The sequence below is a fragment of the Bos indicus genome, chromosome 14, assembly GCF_029378745.1.
Source record: "Bos indicus isolate NIAB-ARS_2022 breed Sahiwal x Tharparkar chromosome 14, NIAB-ARS_B.indTharparkar_mat_pri_1.0, whole genome shotgun sequence".
NCBI classification, from domain to species: domain Eukaryota; kingdom Metazoa; phylum Chordata; class Mammalia; order Artiodactyla; family Bovidae; genus Bos; species Bos indicus.
Genome location: NC_091773.1, coordinates 34,616,601 through 34,630,830, shown reverse-complemented (window position 1 = coordinate 34,630,830; position 14,230 = coordinate 34,616,601). Strand labels below are relative to the sequence as shown.

Sequence of the window (14,230 nt, the reverse complement as noted above, 5' to 3'; positions counted from 1 at the left end):
AAAATTGTAGTGAGGAGCTTCCCTGGTAGTCCAGTGGTTATTAAGACTTCCAATGGAGAGGGTGCAGGTTTGATCCCTGGTTGGGAAGCCACATGCCTTGCAGCTGAAAAACCAAATGGTCCACATCAAAAAAAAAAAAAAAAATCTTTAGAAACAATAAAATAAAAATAAAATTATCATGAAAGTTAAAGTGTTTTGTTGACTATCTAAAATCATTTTGTACAGTGCCAATGATATATGCACCACACTTTGAGAAATACAACTACCATGTATTTAGTGACACCTCTGTTTCCATAGGGTGTCAAATTGCAATTATAACACTACAGCTGAGCTGGTCCAAAATGATTTTAAGAGAGTAAAGAGACTTCGTTGTGGTTGAACTTTGCCATGTTATCACAACACCTTTCTTTCTCACTCATTTAGTAAGGAAAAATACTTCATTGGAAGTTTGAAAATTATGTGGAGAAAATTGTCAGCCAGCCTTAGTTCTTTCTCCAGTTGGAAGCTCCACTATACACTTAGTATTGTGTCTTGGGAATTTTCCCCGAGAGTTCCACAGTGTAGGACTCTATATAGTTTTGTTCAACTGTCGTACGTTCTCTAACACTTGATCTTTGTACCATTCTTACTGGAAAAGACTTTTCAGTTTCAAAACTACACTTAAAAACTCTACTCTTTCTCGGAAGATTTGGTGAAGTAACTGTACTTGAATTGTAGGGGCTGAAAGAGAAGAGATCTGCGTTCAGCTCTCCAGTATGCCAGAGACAAGTTAGTGAGGTTCCAGGCAAATGGTGCTCAGTTTGCTGACATCAACCATATTGTAATCATTTTAATTAGAGCTGCAGTACATGAATAGTACTAGCCAGGCTAGTAGAACCATATATGTGGTAAACTGCCAAAAACAGAGTAGAAATGAGCGGTACAGGCATTTCCTAAATTAACAAGTGTTTATAGGGCCTGCTGTTCATTTTTTGCAAACATTTTTGACTGTAACCTAAGGTGAAAAACTATAGAGTTTACATTATAATTCTGCGTGTGTGTGTACTGCTGCTGCTGCTGCTGCTAAGTCGATTCAGTGGAGTCTGACTCTCTGCAACCCCATAGACGGCAGCCCACCAGGCTCCCCCGTACCTGGGATTCTCAAGGCAAGAACACCGGAGTGGGTTGCCATTTCCTTCTCCAATGCATGAAAGTGAAAAGTGAAAGTGAAATCGCTCAGTCGTGTCCGACTCTTAGCAACCCCATGGACTGTACAGGGCCCTCCATCCATGGGATTTTCCAGGCAAGAGTATTGGAGTGGGGTGCCATTGCCTTCTCTGTGTGTGTGTACAGGTGTGTGTAAAATCTGGAATAAAACTTTGGTGAAACAATACAATATGCTGTACACTCTAGCATTTTTTAAATTATATTTCATATTTCAAAAGATGTTAGGGTGACTCCCAAATTAATTTTATGAATCACTTGACTTAAACATCTTTGAAAACCACTATTTCTAAGATAACCAAGTCATTAAGAACTATGGGGGGTGGGGGCGGGAAGGAAAAGCAAAAGTAAAATCTGAATACCTGACTTATAGGGTTATTAAGAGGATAAAGAATATACAATTAGATGGTATCCTAAGTGAGAAGATAAATTTTAACCTTTGGTTTTAATGACTTGACTGACAGTGAAATGAAAGGGACTGAAAAACGTGAATACTATTTGGGTAAACAAAGGAATCTCTGCTGGTATAAACATAGCGGTTTTAATGTTAGAAGGACATTATGGTTATTAAGATTGTGTCATTTAATATTGTTTATTATAAAAAGAATCACTCAGTACTAAAAGGGATTTGGAGTTCATCTGATTCAAGCAAACCCAGGTGTTATTCACATTTCCAGATGAGTAGATGAAGCCAAGAGAGGGTAAAGGACTGTGGCCAATTGGGGTGAGCAGTTGGAGTGGGTGCCGGGCAGAGTGGTCTTCAGGTCTTCTGTGACAGTACATTTTCACACTACTTCTCCAAACAGAACTACTTCCCCCGGTTTTAACCTGTTGTGCAATTTTCTGTTTACAGGAAGATATTCCTCGTCAGCTCGTCTACATCGGCCTTTACCTCTTTCACATTGCTGGAGCTTACCTTTTAAAGTGAGTTGGGATTTTTCTTGGGTGTGCTTATGGACTGGGCAGATAGTATGCTACTCTGTCTTAATTCGTAATTAATCTTTTCATTTTAAATGTGTTCTTCTAACAGCTTGAATCATCTAGGACTTGTGCTTTTGGTGCTACACTATTTTGTCGAGTTTCTTTTCCACATTTCCCGCCTATTTTACTTTAGTGACGAAAAGTATCAGAAAGGGTGAGTCTTTCAACCATTCTGTTTCTTGTGTAATTAAAGTCTGTGCTTATGTTGGAAAGGACCATGCTATTGCCAAGGTCCATGCTATTGTCAATTATGTTGCTTTATAAGCTACTTTAAATAAAATGACACTTTTTAACAATTGAAGTTGGTATTTTGTTCTCTAAAATAGTCTTTCTTAGCTTGAGAGATAGTCTATTGGAACTCATAGTTTTGAAGGTTGATGAGGGTTTACTCAGACATATGAGAACTCAAAGTTCTCATACAACTTTTCCTATCTTGTTTAGTGCACATTGTTCTTTTGGAGAAGGAATAATGAGGAAAAGTGAACTTTCAGAAGAAATTGAAATAGTAGATTATAGAGCCTTAAAGATACAAAAATATTTTCATGGGAAAATTAAACTTGGACAGCATTGAAGTAATATGTATTGTAAAGAGTCTTGGGGGGAGAAAAAGTGAAACGAGGACTCTCATGAGAATTGAATACATGGCCTTTGTTTTTATTCAGCCTTTTCCAAAATTGTTCTATATACCAGGAGTTCTGAGAATCACTAATAGTTGTCATACACATACACAGAAAATCAGCTAAATGAAAAAAAACAAAATATTTCTTTAACTGAACTTCTAGAACCTGAAATATGCTCATATGTTATACAATCTCCAAGAATGTGATATAATATGAAGCATTTCCCTAGCATTTTATTTCAGAATCCTTTTTGCAGAACTTAAGAAATGCTGTTTTAATATGCATTTACTTAACAGGAATCTGTTTTCTACTAGAATCTTATCTTTGCAATTTTGTGAATCTGACTTTGACTTTTTTTTCACAGATTTTCTCTGTGGGCAGTTCTGTTTGTTTTGGGAAGACTTCTGACTTTAATTCTCTCGGTACTCACTGTTGGCTTTGGCCTAGCAAGAGCAGAGAACCAGAAGCTGGATTTCAGTACTGGAAACTTCAATGTGTTAGCTGTTAGGTAGGGTTGATTTAACACTTTTCTCACCTTGCCCTGCAATGTAGTATGTATTATCAATTTAAAATATGAATTGTCTAAAATCTAAAGGTATAATTATGAGAGGTAGGGGAAAATACTCATTTGATTTGATTTCATACCTATTGCAATTTCATGTATAAATTAAAGTGTCAATACTAAAGCATTTAGATACAAATAAACTTACAAAATAGAGACTCACAGACTTAGAAAAGGAACTTATGGTTACCAGGGGGAGGGGATAATTAGGGAGTTGGGGATGGACATGTGCACTCTGCTGTATTTTAAATGGATAACCAACAAGGGCCTACTGTATAGCACAGGGAACTCTGCTCAATGTTCTGTGCCAGCCTGGATTGGGAGAAGGATTTGAGGGAGAATGGATGCCTGTATATGCATGACTGGGTCCCTTTTCTGTTCACCTGAAACTACCACATGTTAATTGGCTATACCCCAATAAAAAATAAAAAGTTTAAAGTTTGGGAAAAAAATTACTACAGCATTTATTTAATTTCTGGGGTTAATTATTGTGCTCAATCACTTTAGTCATGTCCAACTCTTTTGACCCTGTAGACTGTAGCCAGCCAGGCTCCTCTGTCCATGGCATTCTCCAGGCAAGAATACTAGAGTGAGTTGCCATGCCCTCCTCCAAGGGATCTTCCCAACCCAGGGATCGAACCTGAGCCTCTTGCATCTCCTTCATTGGCAGGTGGATTCTTTACCACTAAGCCACCTGGGGTTAATTATTAGTGGGGTAATTATTCATTAATATAATCGTTGTCAATATAGGGGGAATTTAGCACTAAGTTAATACTGTCAAAGCAAGAGATACTACTTTATTCAATGGCATTGCTTGGGTACACATTAATTTTCTGTTTATTTCTTTGTATTCTCAGAATTGCTGTTCTGGCATCCATTTGCATTACCCAAGCATTCATGATGTGGAAGTTCATTAATTTTCAGCTTCGAAGGTGGAGAGAACATTCTGCTTTTCAGGCACCAGCTGTGAAGAAGAAGCCACCAGTGACTAAAGGCAGGTCTTCTAGAAAAGGAACAGGTTTGTACTCAGTAAACAGTGAAAAACCTGAAGTTGAAAACACTTTTTTTTTTTTTCATGTTTTGGGGTCTTATTTATAATCTTACTAAGATTTAAAATCTTAAAAAGAAGAGTTAATTCTGCTGCTAAGTCACTTCAGTCATGTCCGACTCTGTGCGACCCCATAGACGGCAGCCCACCATGCTCCCCCGTCCCTGGGATTCTCCAGGCAAGAACATGGAGTGGGTTGTCATTTCCTTCTCCAATGCATGAAAGTGAAAAGTGAAAGTGAAGTCGCTCAGTCATGTCCGACTCCCAGCGACCCCATGGACTGCAGCCCACCAGGCTCCTCCATCCATGGGATTTTCCAGGCAAGAGTACTGGAGTGGGGTGCCATTGCCTTCTCTGAGAGTTAATTCTACTTACTAGCAAAATTAGAAAGAAAATCATTTGCCCCATCTTACAGTTTGGTGGTTCCCTCAAATCAGTTATTCCCCTCAAAAGCCATCCACTAAAGTTCTCTCTCGCAAGTTCTGCAGACTTGGTGACTTTGAGCCCCTCTAGACCAGTGTGTACATGGGCAGTTTTAATGAGTGAGTATCCTGAAGAGTGATAGTACTTGCGGACATCTTACTCATATTTAAAAAACAAGACCTTTCAGCTCCTTTCATCTGCCCTTTAGTCCCAAGAGGAACAGCTCTTTTATAATTCCTGATTGTTTGGCCCTTAATCTTTGACTTTGCATCTCACCTCTTTTCTCCTTCTGGCTTTTGATTGAAAATGCATTGACAGTGGAATAATTTTTCAACTTGTAGTATTATAGTTGGAACTATAAGACAAGACATGGTTTTAAAATCTTTGTCATACACAGTGGTGGTTTGCTCCTTTTGTGTCTTTATATCTGATAGTTTATGTCCTCCAGTCTTGTCCTTATTCAGGTTTGTATCAGCAACTCTTAACCCTTTGTATGTCATATGAATTTTAGTGCATCTTGGTCAGTTTCCACACACACACAAATATCTTCACTGGGGTATTGGGTTGATATTACATTGACTCCATAGATCACCTGAGGGAGAATTGAGTATTTCAACCCATGAGCATGTGTGTGTGAACATCCAGTCTTTCCCCTTTAAGTATGGTATTACCTGTCCATGTGTGTGTGCGCGCACACACTTCAGTCATATCCGACTCTTTGTGACCCTACAGACCGTAGCCCACCAGACTCCTTTGTCCATGGGAATCTCCAAGCAAGAATACTAGAGTGGGTTGCCATGCCCTCCTCTGGGGGATCTTCGCAACCCAGGGATCGAACCCATGCCTCTTACGTCACCTGCATTGGCAGATGGATTCTTTGCCACTAGTACTAACTGGGAAGTCCCGAACATGCTGTATAGCTCCCACTTATATAGAGTATCTCTGATTTCTCTCAGTAATGTTTTTTAATAACTGCTTTATTGGAATATAATTCATACACGAGAAGTTGACCTTTTAAAGTGTACATTTCAGTAGTATATTCACAAAATTGTGCATACCACTGCCTAATTCCAAAAGATTTGTATCACCCAGAAAAAACCTCATGCCCACTAGCAGTCATTTTCCATTCCCTCCTTTCCTCTGCCCCTAGCAACCTCTTACCTGTTCTCTGTCTATAGATTAGCCTTTTCTGGACATTTTTTTTTTTTCCACATAGCATGTGTTTATTTTTTTTTCTTTTTAATAACTTTATTGAGATTAAATTCACATACCATATAATTCACTGATTTAAAGTATACAGTTCAGTGGCTTTTAGTAAATTCACAGAATTGTGCATGTATCACCACTATAAATTTTAGAACGTTATTGGTGGTGGTGGTGGTCTAGTTACTAAGTCATGTCCAACTCTTGTGACCACATGGAAAGTAGCCCACCGGGCTCCTCTGTCCATGGGATTTCTCAGGCAAGAATACTGGAGTGGGTTGCCGTTTTCTTCTCCAGGGGATCTTCCTGACCTAGGGACTGAACCATGGTCTCCTGCATTGCAAGCAGATTCTTCACCGACCCAAAAAACTTTGAACTTTTAGTTTCCACTTCTCAGTACTCTTAAGTCTTCCAGCTCTCAGATCAGATCAGATCAGTCGCTCAGTCGTGTCCAACTCTTTGCAACCCCATGAATCGCAGCACGCCAGGCCTCCCTGTCCATCACCAACTCCCAGAGTTCACTCAAACTCACGTCCATCGAGTCAGTGATGCCATCCAGCCATCTCATCCTCTGTCGTCCCCTTCTCTTGCCCCCAATCCCTCCCAGCTCAGAGTCTTTTCCAATGAGTCAACTCTTCGCAGGAGGTGGCCAAAGTACTGGAGTTTCAGCTTTAGCATCATTCCTTCCAAAGAAATCCCAGGGCTGATCTCTTTCAGAATGGACTGATTGGATCTCCTTGCAGTCCAAGGGACTCTCAAGGGTCTTCTCCAACACCACAGTTCAAAAGCATCAATTCTTCGGCGCTCAGCCTTCTTCAAAGTCCAACTCTCACATCCATACATGACCACAGGAAAAACCATAGCCTTGTCTAGACGAACCTTTGTTGTCAAAGTAATGTCTCTGCTTTTGAATATGCTATCTAGGTTGGTTATAACTTTCCTTCCAAGGAGTAAGCGTCTTTTAATTTCATGGCTGAAGTCACCATCTGTAGTGATTTTGGAGCCCAGAAAAATAAAGTCTGACACTGTTTCCACTGTTTCCCCATCTATTTCCCATGAAGTGATGGGACCGGATGCCATGATCTTCGTTTTCTGAATGTTGAGCTTTAAGCCAACTTTTTCACTCTCCACTTTCACCTTCATCAAGAGGCTTTTTAGTTCCTCTTCACTTTCTGCCATAAGGGTGGTGTCATCTGCATATCTGAGGTTATTGATACTTCTCCCGGCAATCTTGATTCCAGCTTGTGTTTCTTCCAGTCCAGCGTTTCTCATGATGTACTCTGCATAGAAGTTAAATAAACAGGGTGACAATATACAGCCTTGACAAACTCCTTTTCCTATTTGGAACCAGTCTGTTGTTCCATGTCCAGTTCTAACTGTTGCTTCCTGACCTGCATACAAATTTCTCAAGAGGCAGATCGGGTGGTCTGGTATTCCCATCTCTTTCTAGACAACCACTGATTTTCTATTTTCTGTCTCTACAAAGTTGCCTATTATGTATACTTTATAAAATTGGAATTATGGAACATGTGATCCTTTGTGACTGACTTCTTTCATTTAGCAAATGTTTTCAAGATTCATTCATGTTGTAGCATGTCCCAGTACTTCATTCTTTTTTATGGCTGAATAATATTCCATTGTATGGATATACCAGTTTTACTTATGAGTTGATGAGCACTTTTAAACTATTATGTATGATACTGCTATGCACACTCATGTACAAGCTTTTGTAGCACGTGTTTAAAATTTATATATATCATACATGCGTGTGTCAATACTTCATTCCTTTCCATGGCCAAATAATAAACGAGTGTATGAAGATACACTGTTATGTTTATCTGTAAATTGATGAATATTTGGATTGTTTCCATGTTGGGGCTACTATGACTGATGCTGTTAATATTCATGGACATATTTTTGTTTGAACACCCAGTTTTTGCTGTTTGGGATACATACCTAGGAGTGGAATTGCTGGGTCATATCATAACTGTATATTTAACGATTGGGAGAACTGCTAAACTGTTTTCTGAAGTACAACGTTGTATTAATACATTCATCATTTCACATGTTGATATCCAGTTGTCTCTGCACCATTTGTGAAAAAACTAGTTTTCATTTAATTGTCTTGATACTCTTGTTAAAAATCAGTTAATCATAAAAGTAGTAATTTATTTCTGGCTCTGTTCTGTTCTCTTCATCTGGATGCCTGTTATGCCCTTGTCTTGATTACCGTAGCTTTGTAGTAAGTTTTGAAATCATGAAATGTGAGTCTGCCAGTTTTGTTTTTTTCATGTTTTGGGTATTCTGGGTGCCTTGGATTTTCATACAAATTTTAGGATCAGTTTATTGTTTTCCTGCAAAAAAGTCAGCTGGGCTTCATTTGGAGTATCTTGGGTCTGTAGATTGCCTTGGGGAGTGTGAACATAGATGTCTTTATGTCTTTTGGGGTCTTTAATTTTTTCAATTAAATTTTGTAGGTATCAGTGTATAAGTTTTGCACTTCTTCATTAAATTTATTCCTAAGTATTTTATTCTTTTTGATGCTGTTGTGAATAGAATTATCTTCTTAATTCCATTTTTGGATTTTTCATTGGCAGTGTACAGAAATGCAGTGGAATTTTTGCATATTGATCTTGTATCCTACAACATTGCTGTACTTATTGGGGTTTTTTTTATTTTATTTCATTATTTAGTTGCATTTTTGTGGATTTCTTTGCATTTTCAATATACAAGCTCATGTCACCTGCAAAGAGATAGTTTTACTTTTCCCTCTTCAGTCTGGATGCCTTTTATTCCATTTTCTTGCCAAATTACCCTGGCTAGAACCTCCAGAACAATTTTGAATAAGCGAAAACAGACATCCTCACCTTATTCCTGATCTTAGTAGGAAAACATCCAGTCTTTCAACTTTAAATATAATGTTACCTGTGAGTTTTGCCTAAATGGTCTTCAACGTATAGAGAAAGTTCCGTTTTTCCTTAGTTTGTAATTTTTATCGTAAAAGGATGTTTGGTTTTATCACTTGCTTTTTCTTCAACTGTTGAGATCGTCAAATGGTTTGTATCCTTTATTATCATGCATGTGTGCTCAGTCACTTCAAGTGTGTCTGACTTCCTGTGACTCCATGGACTGTAGCCCACCAGGTTCCTCTGTCCATGGGATTATCTTGGCAAGAATGTTGGAGTCGGTTGCCATTTCCTCTTCTAGATTATTATCATGGATTATTTTTTTAATGTTAAGCAAACAGAGCAATCCTGGGATAAAGCTCACTGACTGTTAATGTACATACATAATCCTTTGAATGTCACTTGATTTGACTTGCTAGTATTTTGTTGAGTATTTTTATATCTATATTCATAAAAAATATAGATATATATTTTTGGTAATGTATTTCCTGGCATAAACCCAAGTTGATGATAATATCTCTTTTGCTGGATGGTTTTTTCAATATTTTGTTAGGATTTTTGCAGCTGCGTTCATGTAAAAGATTAGGCTAAAATTAGCCCTTTTGTCAGGTTTTGATATGAGTTTTGCTGACTTTATAAAAGATATTGGGCAGGTTTGTCCTTCATGTAATGCCAGCATTTCTTATTTAAATGTTTGGAAGGATTCACCAGTGAAGCTATCCAAACTAGACTTTTCTTTATAGGAAGGTACAGATTTACATTCTTTAATAGATAATAGGATTATTCAAATTTTTTATTTCTTATCATTTCTCTTTTGGTAAATTGTATTTTTCAAGGATTTATCCATTTCATCTAAATTTGTGAAATGTATTGATGTAAAATTATTCATAGTATCTACTTATTAATGCCTGTGAAACAGCAGTGATTCCCATTTTCCACTTCCTGTGTAAGTAGTCTATGCCTTTCTCTTTTTCACTTCCATCAGCCAAGAACCAACACTTGTCTTCTTTTGCTCATTGTCTCAGTTCTGTCATTGATTTCTGTTCTTATTTCCCTTTCTTTGGGTTTAATTTGCTGTTTTGTTATTTGTGGCTTTGTTAAAAGGAATCATTTATTTTTACCCCTTCTCATGAATTACTTGCAATTTAGGGCAGACTTCCCTTTCAGCAATGCTTTACCCTTATTTCACAGGTTTTGATACATCTTTTTCATTATCATTCAGTTTCAAATATTTTATGATTCCAATTGTGATTTCTTCTTTGACTCGTGGATTATTTTTAAGTACGTTGTGTAGTTTACAAATATTTGGGCGTTTTCTAGTTTTTACTAGTGATTTCTAACTTAATTCCTCTGTGGTTAAAAAAACATACTCTGAATGATTTCAATTCTTTGAAGGTCCAATTTGTTGGGACCTTCATTATGTCTCGTCAAGTGTTCAGTTTTGATGAATGTTCCCTTTGGATTTCTCAAGGATGTGTACGGTGTGTTTGTTGAGTATGTTGTTCTATAGGCAGGCATCAGGTCCATTTGTGTGGTCCAGTCTTCTGTGTCTTTACTGACTTGGTGGAAGGAGTTCTGCTTGTTCAGTCAGTTATTACAAAAGGTATTGACCCACTTCTCTTTGTAGTTTGTACGTTTTTGCTTTACATATTGTGAGGGTATATTACAGGTGCATCAAAGTTTAGGGTTGTTATAAATCCCTGTGGAACGTGTCCTCTGTTATTGTCACATGGCCATCTTCATCTCTAGTTAGTCTGAATTCACTCTAGCTCACCAACTTTCTTGTAATAAAATGTTATATTATATCATGGTGTACCTTTTCTACCTGAAACCTTTTCTTGTCCCTAAATATAAATTGTGTCTCTTGTAAGCAGTGTGTAATTTGATTTTAGTTTTTTCACCCAGTCTGACAAAATTGTTCTCTTTTTTGACGGTTAAACTGTGATGTGCCTAAGTTTGATTTTCTTTGTGTATATCCTGCTCTGCATTGTACCTAGCTTCTTGAATCTTGACTTGGTTTCTTTCACTGTTTGGGGGAAATTCTTCACCATTATTTCTTCAGATATTGCTTCTGCCCCATTCTATTTCTCCTGTCCTTTGGGAATTCCAGTACATGTGTTTAAACCCCTTTACCCTGTCCTTTTATATCTTTTCATGCTTTTCTGTTTTTTCCATCCTTTGTTTTCTGAGTTTCAATATGAGCATTTTTTTCTAGTTCACTAATCTCTTCTGTTGTGTCTAATCTATTAAATTTTTATTAAATTTATATTTTTAGTTGTGGTATTTTCCAGTCCTAGGATTAAATGATCTTTGAGTCCTTGGATGAAACTACTTGTCTCTGCATTTATTTTTATTAGTCATTGTTCTATTAATGTCCCTGTCTGACAGCTCCACATCTGGCTCATCTGAGGATCTATTTCTGATATTTTTTTTCTCTTAGTTGTCAGTCATTTGGTCTTGTTTTCTGACATACCTGGTAATTTTTAATTGAATACTGAATGTTTTGTGTAAAAGAATGTAGATACTACGGCTGCATCAATAGAAACTCTGGATTAAATATGAGTGAATCATTCTATGTCACTGAAGCCGATCTGTTTCCAATCTGCCCTCATTCCTAGGACACCAACTATTTCTAAGGACTTTTTCTCTGACAGGTACTGAATACTTATTTTTATCTCCCTGTCACTGTGAGACATCCCAGTTCTCTTGTAGCTTTTTGTCCACAGAGGTACTCTCTGCTGGGTTTCTGAGCCTTGGTTGTTGTGTGTGCACATTTGTGTATATGTGTGTGCTATGTGCTTATTTAGTAGCTGGCAGATCCCTTGGGGGAGAAATATACTTAGCTGACTTGTTTTTTTTCCCCAGTGCCTTCAAATAGCCATTTTTATGTTCTCCTTTTATGGGTATTTTAAGAGGGAGGATTGGTCTGACATCAGTTATTTCCACCCTAGCTTGAAGAAAGCCATTATAACACTCTTAAACGTAAGAGTTATCCAAAATGCCACTTTTTAAATATGTTGTAAAGAAACATATCCCCAAGAACCTCCCTTGTCTGCTGTCCAGTGTAAAAAATATTCCTGTTTTTCTATGAAAGTGTTGGCTTTGCAGACTTTTTTTTTGAACTATTTTTTTAGATATAATTGACATATTATAATTCCTTTTAATTTCCTGCTTTCAGTTCATTGTGTTTAACTTGTTAGCAGGTTTTATGATTGGTTAAATACTCGAATGGATTAAGCACTAGTAAGTTTCACCTAAGGGCATAAGAGCATATATTGGGTTTTAAATTTTCTTTTCTGAAGGTACCTTTATGTATAAAAGATATTGTCATTTACACTTATTTATAAAAGAAAGTAATCCTGATTATTTTTCTCTTTTCAGAAAATGGTGTCAATGGAACAGTAACTTCAAATGGAGCAGACTCTCCCCGTAATAGAAAAGAGAAATCTTCATAATGAATTATAATCTAATTGATTAATGTCCCCAAAGAAATCTGCTTTTTACTATATCTTTCAGCACTAGAGATTGTTTTCTGTTCCTGAAAATACATTTTCTGCTCTTTGATTCTTGCTACTATTGTATTATTTCATGCATTTTTTAAAAGGGCATTTGAGGGGAGGATGATTCCTATGAGTGAAAAAAATGTTTTAGCTTAGTCTAAGCTACCTGCCTTCAAAATAGTGTAGGGACCACCATCATATTATATTTTATTTTATTTTGTTTTTTATCTTTAAGCATTTTTCTAATGATTTGAAGAGATAACTATTTACAAAAATTATACATATCAGTGATAACAATTTCTTGCTCTCACCAATTTTTTATATTAAGCAAGATGGCCTGTTCCAGCAGGGTCATATTTTTTAAGTTATCTTTCAGGGCAAAATGGAAATAATATAAAGTTGGATGTCAAATTTTAATATGTTTTCAGTGTTCTCTAATTTTTAGGAATTTTTGTAGCCTTTACACTTGGGAAAAAAGATTTGTAAATTCACCAAAATACTTGTGTGCTTTATTTTATAGTGATTGGTAATGTTACATCCCCATTTTTTTTAAGGAAAAAACATACTCTTGGTTACGATGTGTGGAGATATATTGCCATGTATATTGAATCAAAATATCTTAACATAAAAGTACTTGTGAAGTAATATCTTTCTTGTGCATTTTCAACACTTGTAAACTGGAAATCAGAAAATTAAATGTTTCCTATAGAGAAGAAAATTTGACCATAGCCCTTTTTGATATGTTTATTAAATAATGATTCTTAATGGGGCTTGTCATAAGTTTGATATGCACAGGATCTTAGAAAAATACTGTTTAACCTGAAAACCCTTTTAAAAAATAATGCCTACTTGATTTATATACATGAAAAGGATGTCAATATTTGGAAAATATTTAATGCACTAACCTCAAATTGAAAATTCAGGTGGATAAATAGTCTTATAAAAGACAGTGCTTTATGTTATAACTGTAGCTTTGGTTCCATCCTTATTTGAGAAACCATTTATCTGTATAAAACATATTTTTGGATAAATATATATATATATATATTTGTATCTCTACAGAAAGGCTCTAAAAAACATTTGAGTAAAATATTTGGTTCCCTTTTCTATAATTATCCTTTCAAATCTTTATAGCTGTCCTTGGGTTTTTGTCATCTTTACAATGTTCACATCTGGCTCCCCACTTCTCACTTCTGTCACCAGCTAATGTTTGCGCCATTTTTAGTATAAAAGTTGCAGACCTGGTCGCTCTGCAGTTTAATGAGTTGCCATGCTGCTAGAAAGTGCTTTCTGTTTCCAGCTGTTTACCTACTTCCTGGAAAAAGTAGTAGCTCTCTGTAGCATCATGGAGTTTCCGTGGAACCAAATCTCTGCCATTGAAAACCGGCCTTATATTGAACTATACGTTAAGAAATCAATCAGAATAAAAATTTTTACTTTCACAAGCTGCATCTTGAACGTTTTCTTTGTTAGCAAATTTTACACTGTTTTTAGTGTCTGATCTCACTAAAAGGTACACATTTATTTTTATAAGTGAATTTTTTTTAACGTGTGTTTTTGGCTGCACTGGGTCTTTGCTGCTGTGTGTAGACTTAGTGTAGTTGCAACAAAAGGGGACTGCTCTCTGGCAGGCTCTCAGGCCGTGCTTCTCCTGTTGGGAGCACGGGCTCTAGGGCACCAGCTTCAGTAATCGCAGCTCACCAACGTAGCTGCCTGAGGCATGTGGTATCTTCCCTGTCTCCTGCATTATTGCAGGTGGATTCTTAACCACTGGACCACCAGGG

At 36.8% G+C, this 14,230-nt stretch overlaps 1 protein-coding gene across 4 annotated transcripts in view; it reads left to right on the top strand.

Annotated features, from left to right (window-relative positions):
- Nucleotides 1-13,891, top strand: part of TRAM1 (translocation associated membrane protein 1) — a 33,745-nt gene extending 19,854 nt beyond the window's left edge. For 2 of the 4 annotated variants that reach the window (XM_070802658.1, XM_070802657.1), the window contains exons 7-12: nt 2,057-2,127; nt 2,234-2,338; nt 3,169-3,312; nt 4,224-4,384; nt 11,565-11,600; nt 12,328-13,891. In XM_070802658.1, the coding sequence (XP_070658759.1) occupies nt 2,057-2,127; nt 2,234-2,338; nt 3,169-3,312; nt 4,224-4,384; nt 11,565-11,600; nt 12,328-12,401 (591 nt within the window). In that variant the 3' untranslated portion in view covers nt 12,402-13,891. Of the gene's footprint in view, nt 1-2,056; nt 2,128-2,233; nt 2,339-3,168; nt 3,313-4,223; nt 4,385-11,460; nt 11,601-12,327 lie in introns of those variants that run through there. The other 2 variants (XM_019973838.2, XM_070802659.1) reach the window with 2 other exon arrangements.
- The last annotated feature ends 339 nt before the right edge of the window (nt 13,892-14,230 follow it).